Source organism: Rhea americana, unplaced genomic scaffold, assembly GCF_003343005.1.
Source record: "Rhea americana isolate MKP2758 unplaced genomic scaffold, rheAme1 scaffold_17, whole genome shotgun sequence".
NCBI lineage: Eukaryota > Metazoa > Chordata > Aves > Rheiformes > Rheidae > Rhea > Rhea americana.
Window position 1 is genome coordinate 8628958 of NW_028185816.1, and position 18237 is coordinate 8647194.

Sequence of the window (18237 nt, forward strand, 5' to 3'; positions counted from 1 at the left end):
CCCCCCCCCGGCCCCTCTGCGCCGCCTCCCCTCCCGACAGCTCCGAGGCCCCGAGTCACTCCCTGCAAGGGACAYGCGCACGGACGCCGGCTCAACATGCTGCTTGCTTTTATTCATAATACTTTATTTGGGCCCAGGGGGAAATAAACCAAACAAAACCAAACAAAACCGAACAAAACGCACCCCGAACTGGCGAGCTGAGCATCTCGCCTGCCCTAGGCAGCCCTCCCTCCCCGCCGAGGCCCCGGTTGGGCAGCACAGGCTGCTCTGGTGACAGAGCCAGTGCAGCCGTCGTGTTTAATACACTAAACCAGAGTTTGGGGGGTGTCTCCAGGCCCCCTCAGCCCTCCCCCCCCCCCGAATACTGACTCGGTTCAGAGCATGCAAAGCCCTGAGCCTACCCCGCAGCGCGCGCGTGCTCGCTACGAGCCCGGGCGCACCAGACGTCCGGCCCCGTGCCCCAAACCCCCCTTCGAGGCCCAGGGCATGGCAGGGGGGCGAGCGGCAGGGCGGCGTTACGGCAGCTCGCGCCCGCTGCGCGGAGGTGCCCGGCCGGGCGCTTAGGTCTTGCCAGCCGTGCGCTGCTGCAGCGCGGCCACGATGGCTTTACAGTCCGTCACCTCCTCGGGCAGGCAGCCGTCCTGGTCCCGGAGYGCGGGGTCAGCGCCGGACTCCAGCAGCAGCTCCACGATGTCGAAGAACTCGCAGGCGGCAGCTGGCGGGAGAGAGGGCAGGGTTAGCCGGGGGCCGACGTGCCGGAGCAGCGCGGCGCGTTTCTGGGCGAGCGCCGGCGCCTTCCCCATTTCCGTTCCGGAGGCTGGAAATGCCGTTTCAGCAACTGGCCACGCAGAACAGATCGTTTCTGGGGGCAGCGTTTAGTACTCAATTTATTACTTGCGTTCGGATTTAATAACGCGAAGGGAAAGGGAAAATACAGCCTTAGACCCGAGCCCTCCACCCGCACGCGGGAGCAGCAGGCAGCGGCGAGGCCGGGCCTGGGGAGCACCCGGCTTCGCGGTGCGTGGCTGCAGCACCAAGGCAGACGGAGCTGCTAGGGCAGCGCAAGAGTAAGAAGGGACCCGCAGGGCTCCAGGCCCTGAGCAAGTCGCCCCGCGTCGCTYGTACAGCGCCAAGGCCGAGGTCGTGGGCTGGAGCCACGTGAGGCTGGGTAACAAGGCGGCCACCCCTGGGAGAGGGTGGGAGAAGGTGGGTGTCCCCGGACACACTGCCACGGCGCAGCGCCTTCGCTCCTAACCACCGCCTCCACCAGCAGCTGGGTTTTTTAAGAGCTCGAATGACTCTAGCAAGATCAAACCAAGCCCGAGCTGAGCTCCGCTCTACCCCGAGCACTTCACGGCCTCACAGGTTTCAGCYCCGTCTCCGCGCCTCGTCCCAGGTGTCTCCCAAGAGGAAAGGAACCGTACTGCACACCGAGGCGCTGTGCTTGCCCGGCCCTGGGCTCGCCCCCTCTGCCATCCCYGGAACCCAGATTCCCCGGGAATCCTGACGCTCTGCCTGAGCCCGGTGCGGTTGTTACGTACTGCTTTTAATTATATTTCGGGCACTTTAACAACGTAACCGACTAACTCTTCTTTGCCATTAAATGGAGTAATTAGAGTATCTTTTACATTACTCTGCAGTTTTCTACTGACCCAAAGGGACAAGCAGCAAAGTTTAATTAAAATAAATTCAACATGTGATTGGAGCTTATATTGAAACATATATATATATATATATATATATATATGAGGGCTGCGGAGAGCCAGTCCCCGGGCAGCTGCGGAGGACCCCGAAGAGCAGCGGCTCCTCGCCGCCGATCCGCCGAGGCCGAAAGGCGAGCAGCCACGTTGTCCCAGGAACCAGGGGCCGGGGCCTGCGGCGGGCGAGCGGGCACTGGCCCGCCCCGCGGCGCGGGCAGGGCCCCGGGGACGAGCGCAGCTGCGGGATTTATGGCGCCCCGGGAACCTCTATTTGTCAAGGGCCAGAGCGGCAGCCCTGACACCGGCACGGGTGAAGATGAATTTTCATTCAGCRCAGTTCGCCTGCCGACTCCATTAATCCTCAGGGTTYGGATGATGAATTTCTTTCTTTCTTTCTTCTTCTTCTTCTTTTTTTTTTTCCATTTTTATTTATTTTTTTATCGTCACTCCAGCGTCCCCTCCCACCGCCCTGCCGCGGCGCAGAAAGAGCCGAACAGATGGTGCTTCGCAAGGAGGGCAGAGCGCCCGCGAGGACGCGGAGCCGGCCCTCCCCGYGGCCACGTGGCCGCGAGAAGCCTTGATTTCCTCTGGGAGACGCCGAGGCAATGATTTCCAGTCTTCCCCGCGGTCGGCGGGGAGTTGAGCCAGGAGACCGCGCTCAAACCGCTCGGCGAGGCACCGTGGGGCGCAGGAGGCAGCCGGCCGCCCGGCGGCCCCCCAAGGCAAAGGCCRTCGGCCCCCGCTTAACCTGCGATTAAAGCCAGGGGCAGCGGCAGTCGCGACGAGACAGAATTTACAACCCGCCGCAGGATGCGGTTTGCCGCCGGCTGCAATCAGGAGAGCTGTCACCGCAAGGACAGCCGCCAGGCCAAAACCGCCCTCATAAACAGGGATGGATAACCCCTAAAAGCGGTCACTGTCCTACCGGCCTTGCTAACGGGATTTAACCCTTCCCCGAAAACCTCGAGCAGCGCGGAAGGGCTCGCAGAGGCGATACTCTGCTCACCACCAGTTTTTCACGCGCGCTCTCGTGGCTCTCCGCTGCAATTAATGGCTCGGTTACGCAGCGCTCACAGCGCTCATACTGCGGGATTTTCAGTGCATCCCAGTTCCAGGCCGATAACCACTTGAATCAAAACAATTCACTAAGTCAACAGGCTATTTGCAGCGTTCGGGTGATTTGTTACCAGACGTGCTAAGTAAGGAAGCGAGGAAGGAAATCTTCGGCAGATCGGGTTCAGCGATGGTCACCAGGSACAGCAGGACACCCACGGACAGCGCGGGCCGGCGCGCTAGGGACCCAAAGATTGCTCACGGGGAAGGGAGATGCGGTAGTACTCAGGGGGGAGGGTTTTTTTTTCTTTCTATACTCAAAACATTTTTGGGGAACAAAGGTGGAAAACTCTTATTATTTAAACATCTTAGCTGGCATGGTGGTCAAAGAAACCGTTTCTGACATCCTCTTAATTAAATCAGTTATATTTTTTGTTTATGTTAAACAACCAGCTTCCACCACCAGCCAGGGGGGATCCACCTGTGAAGGAAATAACTCACACTAAGGTAACGCATCCACCCTCTGCTTTAGAGTATTTGACTTGCTTTAAGCAGGTGCTCTTGGATAAATTACACGCATGCCAGGCTTCTGCCACAGCATAGCATAAACTACCGTGCACGTCTTGGTAGATGGATGTCAGTGCTAGAGTTAGGGAGCAGGCAGGGTATCTCTCCTGAAAAAGGAAAGCCCAAAATTTGGAATGAGTTGGGCAGAGAGAGAGTGTGTAACATGGTATCCAAACGTCGCTGTTCCTCGGATGCTGTCTGCAGCACTCAGCAACCGATTTTCTACTTCAGTCAGAATGATAAGAATTGGGAAAACCAGAAGCAAAGTATCCTATGGGAAAGATCACGCGGCGGAAAAAAAAATCATACATTACTGTAATTACATTTTTGTTCGGGGACCCTGGAATTTGGTAGCTGAGATCCAGATCCAAATGTTGTATCTTGGACTGACAGTCTACAAAGTAATTTTGCCATCCTGCTAATGTCTTTGTGGCACGACCACAGAGAGAGGAATAGGCACAAATACTTCAAGAGTGACAAGTATGTTCTTAATTACACAGTGACAGGCATTGAGAAAAAGTATAAAATGATAACTGTCTTAATTTTGGACAAAAATGATATATATTAAATCAATACTCTTCTTTATATTCCCTGCACATCAGCACTGCATGTGTCATTTTAGTCTTTCTACTTTTCTCATTTGGAGACAGAACAATCTTTCAATTAAAAAGATTGCTATAAAACCGCACATCTAATTAGCATGTAATCGTAGGAGCGACACAAACTGTAACTTCACCTCATACAAAATACTCTGTTTGCTTTGGCAGAGGAGACTCTGCTGCTGTATCAGCTGGGGTCAGATCGGTTTGTAACTGGGACACTTGGAAGTTAAGACCCCGTCGCCCCTCRCCGATCGCTGTACCTCGTTAACGCCAGCACAGATCTTCATCTCAAYGTGGCTATGCCACGCTAGGGTTTGCTGATGGAGACAGCCAGCTGGTTAACCAAACCCAGCTCCCTGGCTAACATTTCTGCTGAARTTTGCAGGATCATTTACTCAAGCTGCAAACGCATCCCGTTAAGAGGCAACAACGACGCTGAAAGGCAGCTTACCATAATGGAGTGCAGTCTGGCCTTCCCCGTCCTGAAAAACAGAGACAGACTTGATTTTAGAGGTATAGGCAAGGTCACGGGGATACACGTAAACTCCAGTTTGAAGTAAATAYGGTGAATCACAGCAATATTTTAATTGACGAGATAAACAGTCCAGGACACTCAGCTACCTAGCAGCCAGGCTTTGAATCATCACCTATCATCCATCCCTATTGAAGGATAATCAATATCTATCCACGCATAAAAATACGTGGATCACGTCATGACACCAGTATAATTCAGTTCATAGTGTTACCATTTCCAGACCATAAAAATGAAAGATTTCAATCCTGCAGCCTTACTTTGGGACCCTCAATAATCCTGATGCTTTGGTGCACCTCTGAAAATGCCTGGTGAGAGTGCCTTTGCAAGCACAACCTTGGCCAGCTATTCAAAGATAAAGCACCTGGATGCTGGCACATCTCAGCACACCACACTCTCAGGAGCAAGGGAGCACACGAGGGGAAAAAAGACCCACGTTTTGTTCTACCAAGTAAGACTTAAGCCCCTACTCTTCAGCAGAGGTCAGTACGAAGCCAGATCCAATCTCAAAATAGGTTCTTTGAAACACCTGCAGCRCAAGAGTAAAAGCAAATATCACTGTTAGAAGTTGTCAGCACAAAATYCCCTCCTGCAGCTAACCCGCATATCATGACATCAGTTGCAGTGGCTTCTGTCCTACCCTGTTCTTTTGTCTGGGAAGTGTGTCCCAGTCTCAGAACCAACACGCACCGGCACGGCCGGCAGGCCTGAGCGCTTTGCTGGTGAATGTCCGAACACGGCGAAACCAGGCGTTTCTCAGCGAGCAGCCTCATCCTGCCACAAGGACAGGTGAAATAACAGGAAGAAATACTGGCCCCTTTCCTTTCACCACCACACCATGATTAGCCTCTAACTCAGTCCTCTACTCCTTCCATTTATTTGCAGCTGCTTAGGGAAACTCAGATTTTCATTAGCATCATCACTGGGATTAAGATGCAATTTCTACAACCTGCCATGGATTCTGGAGCTGGYGGAAGGGAAAAAGAACAGGAAAACAGGTGGACATCACACACACCGCTGTTTGGAGAGTTCTGCTTTGCAAGCTCGTTATTCTGCCTGATATTAACCATACTCAGCTGAGAAAGCAGGAGTGACTGTACTTGAGGACRAAAGACCCCATGCCTTGCACTGGGACACCGTACTAATAGGACAACTGCATTGCACTGCAGGAGCAATAGCAATGACAGGAGCAGCGCCAGAGACAAGGCGGGTGTAAAAGGTGTTGCTGCCCAAACACCTGTTTCCCTTCTTTCCTGGGCAGAAGGTGGCAGGTCAGATTTCTCTTCCAACATGCCACCGTGCAGTATCTTACCCACCACGCGCGGTACTCACGGTGACGTGTGCGAGTGCCTAGTTCTAGGAGGCTTTCAGCCCAAACGGTACCTGCTGCCCCGATTCCAGCACTGGCCTTCGCCTTCCCCCGAGATGCCGCAGTGAATGCAAACTTCTGGGGAAGGGTGGGGGCAAACGGGTATCTTGAGAAGATACCACAAACAAAACAACCGAAGGAATCAAGGACAACAGTCATTGATTATTCCGCACTAATAAGGTAACTGATGKGATTCAGAGGCACAGAGTGGTGCTTAAGCACATGCCTGCCGGAGGAGTGACAGGGACTGCACTGACTTCAGCAAAATAGGGAGCAGGGCTGGAGAAGAGGAGGCGGGAGCAGTGCAGATGAATTATTGCAAAGGCAGGGTTTAAAATATGCAGGTTGTGTGCGTGCTGGGGGATGGGGAGCGAGTTCCACTCCGCGCTACCGCTTTCAAAATTTTAGCCAACAAAATACGGACTTGAATTGAATTGGAGACTCACAATAGGACTTGGGCAGCCTGACAGAATTCCCTTTCTATCGGAGAGCACAGCCTCAAAACTCCTCACCGAATACAGAGAACCGATCCAGAAATGCTACAGGCATTTGTTCCTCTTCCAAAGGTCTGCGTAAAACACTGCTGCTTCAGCAGACCTACAATCAGCCTGGGGCTAATGAGTCTTTTTATTTCCCCGAGATGCACTTGCTGGCATTTCTTAGTCTAAGAGCAGAGCGCAAGTCCCAGCATATGAAAAGCACCTCTTTAATTCCAATGCTGTTTTTTTAAAAAAGAATGATTAATCCAATGTTATGCAAACATTTTTTAACACTTTATTCAGCCCGTGGCTTTTTTTTTTTCCATTTGAGCTTGACTGCTGGCCAAATGCTGTTTGTTATAATTTTCAGATGCTATTCTATCTGCTTTTATTTTCTCTGTGACAAATTTTAATCCAGGTAAATGGAAAAAGCTCTAGCGTGGTCACTCACTAAGGGCTTTGAAATGCCCTCCTGAGGCTGCTGAGCTCAATCCCTCTTTGATTTGGCTTTTTGGAGTACCATGGCTAATGGGAGCCCTACGTGTCCAGCTGCTCCGTGCTGCTGAGACATAGAGCTTGGCTCCAGTTATGGCAATGCAACACAAAATGTTCGCACCTGAAAACTAATCAAAGATGGGCCACGAATGCAAGTATCACAGCTCTCACTGCGGAAATTACGTGAGAGGAATATCACCTCCTTGGCTCTCAAAATGTTTGTTGTTTTACAATGAAACAAGAAGTGCAGAAGTGTTCTTAAAATGATTTCTAGATGGTCTTGAAGCAAAGGATATTTCCCAGACAAAGTAGTCAACTACTTTATGGGCAAGTACAAAAACCCGCTGGAGAACTGGCTGGGAGGAGGATCTCCCCGCAGCGCAGCAAGGCGCCGCGCCGTGCGCCGGCCAAAGCACGGGAAAGCATCTCCTCCCAGTCCCGCAGCACGGGCACGGGACCACCACGGCTCGGCCAGGAGATGGGCATCCCGAGCACCTCTTCCGCGGCCAAAAGGAACGCAAAAACGCAGAGATCAAATGAACCACTTTATTTACTTGGTTTGCAGCTGGGAGCACTTAATTTTTCTCCACTGAAACCCATCAGGATTTTTGTTGCTTTATTTCATATAAAGCAACCAAGTCAGAGGGGAATGTTTGTCATGATCATTTATTTCTTCCCGCTCCAATTTAGCTTTCAGATTACTGAAATGAAATTCATACAGAGCTGCAGCTGCAACAAAACCCACGGTCTGTCGATACACACTGAAACCAATCACTTGATAGGTCTGTAACATAAAAACCTGAGCACTTTAATCAGTTATTTCCAAACTCTGCCTTTGGAAAGTCAGGCAATCCTGGTGCTGGCACCCTTCATTTCCATGTGTTAAGGCGCGTTAGAAGACGCTGGAGACCTGTTACTTTTCTGACGGTAGCGTCTCCTGAAGGCAGCGTGGCTTTGGGAGTGCGGCGGGCGCGCACGGGGACGGTGTGAGCAGGGGCGCGGGCGCTGGCGAGCAGCGCGGGAGCCCCGGCACGCAGAAAGAGAGCAGAAAGGAGGAGAGAAATCAAAGACAAATGCAGACCCAAACGTCAGAGAGCTTCAGTGCTGCCCACGCAAGTCGCGGAGGAGCAACAGAGCCCTCCGAGCCGCCCTCCGGGCTCCCTGACGCGGCGGCCGCGGCCCGTGAAGCCTTTTACYGCCGTGCGTTGCCTCTGGCCAGGGCAGGACGAGCGCCAGAGCGGCAGGACCTTGAGGAGAGGCAAGAGCGGGTCTCCTTACTGAAACTACATCACACTACAGCAATGAACCATGTCGCCCGCAAAAACGCAACRCAGTTACGAGTAGCTTTAAAATCCTAAAATTAGCTGCTGCATCGATAAAATCTGGAGATTCCCTCTCCAGAGGCAAATACTGGAGCCTTTTCTCAAAGCCCACAATACCCGTCGATCGCCACCACCGCCACCTGGGAAGGGAAGGCCAAACTCCCTGAATCCAGACACGCTCCACCGCCAAGCACGTGCCCGCCTTTGCTCCCAGACCAGGAGACCGAGCGCTGGGCCGTGAGAGGGGATGAGCGGCCCGTGGGGAACGGGGCTCCAGATCTCACCCCGGAGGCAGCCGGAGGCTGCCCTCGAGGCGAGCGAAGCTGCAGAGAGGTGCCACTGGTATCAYGAGGCTGGTAAAACACGGAGGACAGCACACACGTTCCTGCAGGCAAATGACAGGCTTCTGTACAGCAAATCTTGAGCAACATTTGAACTTCAACTGCAAACGCCACTGATTTTTGTGTATGTGGCCACAACGTTCGTAAGGACGTACTGCCTTGTAAGGACCTGGGGCAGCAGTGTATCTTTCTGATATAAAGACACACAACGAGCACATAGAAACAAAAATATTTGTTATTTTCTAACACTCTCTTCTTTGGGAGCTGTTAAACTCTGTCGCAGTACTGAGTGACACAAATACTTTAAAAATAAAAACAAATGTTCAAGTCCACTAAAAYCATCAAAACAAAGATGCTACAAAATTACCGGGACCTTCCACATCCAGGGTCTGCAACAGATGCCACTCAACGAAAATCCACCTACTAGTGGGTAACTTATTGGATAACAGGATCGTGTTGTGCTCCTGAGAAATTTAAGCAAGAGAAATGACAGAAGATGGACCGAGCGCAGATGGACCAACTGCCTTATCCGTTAAGTGGTACTACGGCTTCTGCGCATCAATTTGGTCTCATAAGTGATAGGATTATATTGGTGTTTCCACCCCACATTCCCTCCTTGGGAATTTTCGTACCCTGCTTAACCTAAAAGGAAGACCCCGAACGGGCTGATGGAGGCCTCAGAGGCCCCGTCTCTGCGGTTACCGATCCCCTGAGCTTGTTCACAAGTCCCTCAGTCACATCTCCAAGTGCAGATGCCATGGGGGCAACAAGGACTCACGTAACGCAGTGGTTATATGATTAAACACTTACACTAACCCGTCCCTTTTGAGTGATAGCACCGTCACTCTGTTTTTCACAGTACTATTTCCCCCACATCACCTCTTTCTCTGTTCGCGTGGGGGAAGCCAGAAGATGCGTGCTTGCTCCAGTTTACGGATTCCAGACATTGGCAGGGATTGCATGAGATAAGACCGATGAGGTGATAACAGTGTTTAACAGCGCTGGGGCCTGGGCAGCATGGATGGGCCGGAGTGAAGATAAATACTTACACTACGTCTTTAGCAGGTGAGTGAATAAAAAAGGGCTGGAATAATACRGAATCTGAACAAGCCCTGGTGCTCAGGAGCTGTGAATATAAATCTCTACAGCCACGCGACACAGATTCACTCAAGCCAAGGAGATGAAAAATAGCAAGAAAATACTTCTCTCCACTTTCAGAAATGGTTTTATTTCTCATTTATTTCCACTTTAGGCTTCAACTTCCCAACAATTTACTTTAACCTCATCGTCTTCTTTTGCTCTCTCTGAAATTTTATCCTCAAGATGACTGAGGGAGAAACTATAGCTAAAAGCATAGCAGAATTTATATGCTAATGTCCACCAACGGGTAAAACGAGGCAATGTGGGCTGGCACAACCAGTCCAACCACCACTGGACAACTCTTTGGACAGCCCAACACAGCCGCTGTTTTCACGCTCCTGTTGCACACAGGAGCCTGCGTTTGGGCACCTGCCATTGATACCTGCAGGAAGAACACTTGTCCAACCAAAGCAGATAGATGAGCAAATCATTACGTGTGCAAATGCTGGCATATAAAAGCAGTACTGAAACTTGACACTGTTCTTTTAAAATCCCTGTTTTACCAGCGTGCACTCATCTGCATGTATACTTCTGCTTTTAATGGCCTTCTGATTCTTAAAGCGCTACCAATGTCAGCACAATTTTAGAACCRACACCACCAAACAGCTTTATGCAAGAACATCTAGACTCCCAAATGGCTCTGACCCTAAGAAAATGACACAGAACTTCACATTTTCTCTCCATTTTTCAGCTTTTGATTTAGCTAAAGCAAAATATACTTGTGACAGTTCAGCTTCACCTGCTTTTTTAGATTCAGTGCCCAGAACTAGTATAATTATCTAGCTGGTATTTGTGAAGTGCTCATAACACACTGAGTTGTTCATGGGAGGGCTAGGCTGCTGTGAGACACCAGGACGTGCGTCCTCTCGGTCGGCTCGYGGGCAACTTGGGCATTTGCGAGGACCTGAACTGTGAGACACAGGACACAGAGCCACCTCCAGCAAAATCAAATCCACAGTTGTCACTCCATGCACAGCTCACCAACAGTTATTATTTGGGGATTACAAATAGCACAGATTACCAAGTGCAGGGCTTGGACRTGCCGTAAGTTTGGTTCCTCAGTTAAATCTTCCACCTGCGATGCATCTGGGGAAGCTTGGCAGGGATGTCTCTCTGCCTGGTACTGAGCTGTCCCTCTCCAAGAGCTCTCTCCTCAGCTCCCTTCCTCCATTCAGRACTTTCAAGGGCAGCAATATTTCCTTCACTGTGCTGGGCAGGAAACCTTAAGGATGGAAGGTGCTAGGCAGATCTGTATCACCACCTCTCGGGCCTTTCTCTCACTGGGTATCACTGGACCCATCTTCTAAGTGCCTCGCAGATAAATTAGACCTACATAGGGAAGCAATTATTACATTTCTAATGGTATGGACCCTCACAGCACAATCTGCTACTGAAAGGCAAAGAAAATTGCATTAGCTTTTGTTTGATTCAAAATTATGATCAAGGGAACAGGGATGTTGAAACCCTTTAAAGTCAAGCCTCTGCGCTGGGGTTCTTCCTACCTGGGGAGCTCCCTATTCATATTCTTTGCTTGAGTGCATATTCCTGATTCATTTAGGTGCTCTAATTGGAAGGATTCTTCCACTTCCAAAGCTGCTGTTAAAACTAGACACAAGAAAGCTCAGAGAGAATATGATCACTCACTCCCTTGCCAAACCTGCATCCGCTAATGCAGCCAAACTCTGCTGGCCTGAAGAGTTCACAGTGCCARGGTTAGGCTAATCCCTCATCGCCCTAGTTTCTAACTGGTAGTGTCCCTAAATTTCCAAGTGCAATTTCAACGGGATTTATCACATCTACTATCATCATCCTGCAGTGCTTCTGGCACAGCTGAAGAGTCTCGGTATTGCACCGCAGAATTGGCTATGTTTAATTGCAGAATGAACTGATTCCTGAATGCACACAGCAGCTCAGAAACTTTCAGGGATGTTTTCTTATTGTGCATTCTCTCCCCAATTTGCGCTTGGTGCTCTGAACATAACTGTGTATTTGTACTTACATATCTATACATTTTTCCAAAGAACATTTTCTACTGTCTGTTACTTCCAGCATCAGGCACTTTTTTCGTTGTCACGCACRCATATCAACGCAATATAAAAGCTGCTCGGAAGAGCTGTGCTTCCTCAGCCCATTCAAAGAACTGAGATCAAAAATGTGTTTCAGAAGGGCTGGTACCCAGAGCTGTAACAAGTATCACAAGGCTGCAGCCGAGCCAAGCTTCAACAGAACTATGTAAGCACAGTCACGGGCTGCAAAGGGGCCAGCCGAAAGCTGCTCCCTTTTCTTTGAAATCAAACACGAATACGGAGAAGACGCTGAAATATTAATTCTCAGGGTGCTTCCCTGCCCCCTCGCCGTGTAAAAGTTAGCAGCTCCCTCCTCCGCTCTTGGACTGCTTTATCACTTTAGCATGGATAAGGCAGATACCTGGTTATTTAAGGGGCAGGATAAATGGGCTGAGACAGCTTTCCCATCCCCAATTCACTAGGGAACGCTTGGAAATTCCACCTGACACGGGGACAGCGTTGTGCTCTTAAACAATCTCCCGGCTGATCCGATTGTTCCCCAGTGGGGAGCAGGCTGCAGCTCGCTCAAGAGTCATTGATTGGATTAACAGCCTAATTCCCAACAGATGAATAGAATACTGATGTCTTGTCAGCCCACATCATAGAAGGAAAACACAATCTGCTCCTACAGCTCCGAAACTTAACCCTTCCTCTCCCCYGCGGCACAGGGTCTGGTGGCTGCAGCCCAAGATCCTGCCCATCTGAATGACAAAAGATGCTAACCTTTGGGAGAGTTTGCTTCATCATCTACACACCACGGGATCCTATCTTATCTTCTGTAAGGTTGATTTGTAAGAAGCCTTTTTTTTTTCTTCCCTTCTAGACTGAAGCCACAGAAAAGATTTATACAGAGACCTTTTTTTTTATTATTATTATTTTATTTTACCACCTGCTATTAAAGGAAACACTACGTGTTTCACAGTTAGTGGTTGAAAATTCATTAGCTGAACAGTATTTGCTCTGAAATACACAGATATTGAACGTTTTCAGGGTATATCGTCCGATTAGGATGACAGCATCTGCCTGGCRAGGACCACCAAACTGAGTTGGGGGAGAGGCGTCACTGTAATTCTCRCTTCCTCCGATTGCTCTTGGCAAGCGCCGCCGGGGCAGGGGAGAAAAGCTGGGCATATCATTTGCTCTCTGAGAGCTTCTGTTAACCACTTGCTAATGGAGATCCTAATGTTTTCTTACCTCACAGAAGGGCTCTGGTAAGAAATTAATTGCTATTGGTCAAACGTTCACTACTACAGAAGTAGAAGCATGTGCATATTAAAGAGATTCTCCAAGAACAAAATTTATTTATGGACTCCTCAGCACTCTCTGTATTTATTTCTTGCTCAAGGGACAAGAATAAATAAAAAACTACCTGATTTTAAGAAATGTATTCCAAAAGACCTGTTTTTTTTCTCAGATCAGCAGGGTCTGTAACGTTGGGTTTTGCTTCTTTTCAATAGCCACCTTTTACGTTTGAATTTACAAATCAGGCAATGTGTACCTGTTCATTTCGATGTTTTAATTTTCAGCAGCAGTCCTAAAACACACAGAAATACAGCTACAGCACTTGTGCCAAGACTGTAACCTATTTTAAGAGGTGGCCTCTAGAATTTCTTTGATCCAATAGTCTCAATGGGAACGGCTTACCCATTTTTAAATGCTTTTTCTACTTCTCCAAGGGATGATATGTATCACCACGTTGCTCTGTGAAACATCAGTAAGATATTTCCAGTTTCATTTGGATTTTACAGCTCACATACAGAGTGGAAACATTCCCTCCATTACTCCTTACCTCTAAAAAAATTAATTAGCCAGACACCAACCAACATGACAAATAGAAGAGAAAGAATGAGAGGACGGTGGCGCACACCCTTTCTCTTTCCTTTGAACAGCATCTGCTGGCAATGGGAGTTTTCCAGACTTCATCACTTCACAACATCAATATGCATATAAAAGATTTGCTGTGAGATTGAACAAAAACCGCAGGCCTTTCCTCTTCTGGCTGCCCATATATCAAATCTAAAGAGAGTACTATGTTTACTGTCACCTCTTCAGAGCGAAGCAAGATGCTCCAGTTCAAAAYACAGGCAAGTGGGGAGGCAACAGCACGCATTAATGAAAGAGCTGCCTTCACCAAAACAGTTAGTGAGAGATACTGCATCAAACCAACCAATTCAATTAATGCAATGTTAGTACTATTATTTAAAGTCATTCCAATTATTAGCTCCTTTAATAATTTGAAACCATAATGTTTCATTTTCATCCCAGATGTGAATTATGCCAGAATGGCAATGAATAAATAAGTCCAATGGCCCCTGTCCAGTCCAGCCCCTGTCCCGTGATATGGCTGCATTGTATATTCATGAATCCAGGTTAAGGATGGGGACTGGGGCAGTTGTGCCCTGGAACTAGCAGACTGCAGGTTTTATAAATACATACAGAAATAATTAAAATCTAAGGGGTTTAGAAGGGTTAATCTCCTTTAAATAATCTCCGCCACAAAGCCTGTAAAGTCACTGCTGGCACACTGCCCACCTGGGACCGGCTGTCGGATATCAGGGCAGCACGTGTGGACGGGAGCACCGAGATTAAGCGGGAGCGTGGCGGTGTCGGCCACTGCCGAGGGGCTGCAAATGCAGCGAGCAGGAGCAGCAGGTCGACGTGCCACTCTACCTGATTCGAGTGAAGAAAGGGAGCGTGACTACTCTGCTAAATTTAGCAGGGTGGAAGGGAGACAGCAGGAGCTGAGTGTTGCTGCCACTGTTCAGTTTGCTCAAGCCCTTCCCGACTTCAAAGCAAACGCTGGCTTATATTTAAAAGACTTTGAAGGGATTCAGGATTTCGTAAATAGCCTCCTTTTCTACAAAGGATTGAACCCACAACCCTGGAAGGCGAAGGAGAAGCTGCACTTTTAATTGTCAACTATAATGGAATCAGAATCACCACTTTGCATTTCAGTATGCCCTCTTAGGTTAAAGTGTCATTTTAAAGATGACTGAGTGGCCATTAGAGATAAAGAAATAAAAAAGAAAGCACAGAAACCTCCACTATGGGCTAAAGCAGTGCCATGCGGAAACGCAGGAGTTTGCTGCGAATGCAGGTTCTGTGATCTGAGCTGACCTGGGCAAAGGCAGAATTAGCTGAAATGCCGCAAGTGTGCAAGCCTTGCAAAACCAGCTGGAGAACGGGGAAGGGAGCATTTTTGGCACTTTGTCCCCGTCCCCCAAACTGTAGTCACTTCTGCRGTGCCTGCTCAGTGCCAGAAGACCTGCAGAACGTGCACACCGTAAGCCACRCTCCGTATGCCACAAACTGCACAACAGCCACGACAAATTTCAGCATCTGCCGTTAGCATGAAAAACTGTGAGGAGAAAGTACACGGTAACGTGCTCCAAGAGGACCAGAGGCACTGCTAACATCCTAGAGATCGCTTAGTTTCTTTTTAAACTCATGAGGATAAAGAATTTTGGAGACTCTGTTTTGGTCTCATTAACCTTCCCCAGTTTGGTGTGCAAAAACAACTCTCCATGGCTGGAAAGCCTGAACTATCTTCTGCTTTTGCATTATAAAAACTCATTAAATGAGAKCTGGATTGTATTAAGACAAACTTTGGAGGAACCCTGAGCCTACAGGAGAGCTGAACTACAGTGGTCCACAGCYCGCAGATTAAAAGTAATCCTTTTTTGCTCCTTTTAGAACAAACATGATCAWGCACCTTGTTCAGGCATCTCGAAGCACGCCTGCTTCCTAAGTGTGGCGACTCCTCTTTGCGGCTTATCTGGTATCGGAGGAGGACATTTGCACATTCCCAGCCGTCTGACCGAGGATGAAGGCACCAGGACCTAGATCCTACCTGAAGCAGACCATTGCCACGGAGAGTCTGGTGGCACACGTTCAGGTAAGAAGCTCTCCTCTCAGCATCTCAAAGAGCCGCTGTTTTTGTGACATCTAGCAGCCTTTTAGCAGCCCCTGTGGACGGTACTAGTAGCTAAACTACCATTTGTTATTTTATAGGGCTGACTGTGCACGAAGCTGATCTTTCATTTTATCACCCACCACCGAGTACAGCTTCACGTTAGACTGAGAATTCCCCTCAGTCTGTGATTGCTGGGAACTCTTCCCAAGGGAAGGAGGAGAGAGGGGTGGGAGCAGAGAGGTTTATTGGTACTGCCTGTTCACGGGCAGTTAGGTTTCCAAGAGGCTATTAATAAAGTCCCAATACCAGAGCAGAAAGAGTGGAAAAACATCCGGAAAAAACTGCCCGAGGACATCAAACTGTCTCAGTAACTGCAAYTGCTCAAAGGAACCACAGTGCTATTAAAACGTAGCTGAACTAAATATATGAAGTCTGGTTTGTCATCACTTATTTAGTGAGATGCAAAATTGATCTTCACTTTAAAAGGCTCTTTCGGAGTCTAGAGACCGCGCTCGCTCCCTCGTCGTGCTGTGTTACAGAGGTGTTTCTAATAAAATTCAACGGGCTCAGGCGGCAATGAGGAAAAACCGTGGGCAACTTTGTAATAGATTTATGCTCAGGGATGTCCCGCTTGTCAAAGGAGATGCTCCACGCTTGGTAGGAAGAACAGGTTCTCCGTTCGTCCGTCGGACAAGCGCAGCAGGAGGTGCCGGTCCCCCGGTTCTGCTTGGGCCAAGCCTGACGCCGGGACGGGCAGCGTGGTCGGGCTGAGCCCTTGACCTTTTCTACTCCCGCGGCCACCGAGGGAGCCCGCCGCGATGCGGACATCTGCCGCCAGCGGGCCAGCCCGCGTTGCGTAGAGCGGGCTCCTCAAGARCAGCAGATGGGAAGGGGCTGCAGCCCCCGGGCCGCGCTGAACCGGTGACCTGGAGGTGAAAGGCTTCCTCTCGCCCATTACCAATCCCCAGGGCCCCCGCCGAAGCAAGTGTTGATACATTAATCTTTGTGACTGACAGCAACAAACTGCAAACGCAACCTTCCAACGGGGAATCTTATTTATTTGGAACCAAAACAATGCCTGGAAACATAAACTTAAGGGCACTCCAGGTTTTGCTCTTTCATCTGAAATGTTTCTATTTAAAGCCCCCCCACCCCCCCTTTTTTTTCCCCTGAGGGCAGAAGTATCAAATTTAAAGAGCGCGTCATCACGCACCAGCCTCGTAGCGGAGCCCCGCGGAACGGCGTGGACCGCTGGAGCGGGCGCTTCCTCCCGGCTCACTTTCCTCATTGAGGTTTTTACTACCTGGGAGACAGCACAGCGCTGCTGTCCTCCTGAATAGTTTAATACCAAAGGAGGAAGGAGTATGTTTAGGAGTGCTCCTGGAGTGCCTTGATGAGCATGCTGTGTAGGGTAAATACCTCTACATCAGGACACTTTCCACAGCCATCAGGCAGAGGGGTCAGCCTGGTGGCTTTTTTTTTTTTTTTTTTTTTTTTTTTTTTTGAAAAGTGCACAAGCTAATGCTTTGAGAGTGTCTTGATGGAATCAGGGAAATTGGATTGTCCCCCCATTTGCTGGCCTAAAACAAGCCCTTTTTTTATTTATCCCATTAGAGGAACACAAGAGAAACCTTTTAAATGTCACTAAAATTTCCCCCGCATTGCAGAATCCAGTCAAAAGGGTTTTAATTTTCCCTGAGAACTCCTAAGTAATGCTGCATGTCAAGGTCTAATATATGTGTCGGGGATGCTCTTCATCCTGGGTAGTTTCACCAGGGTGATGCTGCGGGGTTGGTCATGTGCGCTGGAATGGGACCCTGGCAGCACTGAGCTGCTCAGCTCTCCTCAACAGTTGAGATACTTCACCAGAACTAAATATGTAAGTGATGCAGAGGTGAGATTAACCTTCTCCTAGATCACTCTGGGATTTCCAAGAATTCAGCAGCACTGAGCTCTTTCCTGTAATTTTGCTCTCTGGGTGGCATTAATGCCAAACCTGCTTCGAGCCCAGCTTGCAAGCCACYCATCTTCAACGACAGGATAACGGAGATCTCTAGCCACGTTATCCCTGGGTTTTTTTTATTATTATTTTTTGGGGGGAACAGCTATTTGCAGATCTCCTCCTCCAGGTGCGACACACCAGGACATCTCCCAGTAGCACTTTTGAGCCYGGAAGACCCAGCCTGCCTGCTCCCTCCCTCCACATGCACTGCAAGGTGTCCAAGCAGTTTGGGAGGGATAGATGCTATGTCCTAACAAGGGTGATGAAGGGACCCAACCAAAGCATCAGAGCAGGCACCCACAGCATCTCCCTGCTAGGCAGAAATGAGGGATTACCAGCAGCAGTCATCTCGAGCCACTGGCTTTATACATACTCCTCCCCTGCCTGCAGTTTTACTGGGCAARGAAGAGAGGAATGAGCATCCAGCACGGGGTACTCGAGTCCTCACCCTCCTGTCCCCAATCCCACATGCACAGAGAGGGCTGGGAACAGAGCTGGGCTACAGAGAGCGAGGAAAAGGAGGAAAATCGCAGCCTCTTGCGTGGTCACAGTAAAACACAGCCCTGAGACTAAGACACTGCCTCCTGATTTTCCCTTTAGAGCTCCATAATCTATTTTACCAAATGTCAAAATTCAGCACGAAACCTGGAAAAGGA

General features: G+C 49.3%; 1 protein-coding gene across 2 annotated transcripts in view; it reads right to left on the reverse strand.

Annotated features, from left to right (window-relative positions):
- Positions 1-91: 91 nt before the first annotated feature.
- The window catches only part of ACBD6 (acyl-CoA binding domain containing 6), an 87113-nt gene continuing 68967 nt past the window's right edge, over positions 92-18237 (reverse strand). For both annotated transcript variants that reach the window (XM_085300972.1, XM_085300970.1), the window contains 2 exons: positions 4374-4404; positions 92-715 (listed from right to left, as the gene is read on the reverse strand). In XM_085300972.1, coding sequence (XP_085157098.1) covers positions 561-715; positions 4374-4404 — 186 coding nt within the window. In that variant the 3' untranslated portion in view covers positions 92-560. The remainder of the gene's footprint in view (positions 716-4373; positions 4405-18237) is intronic.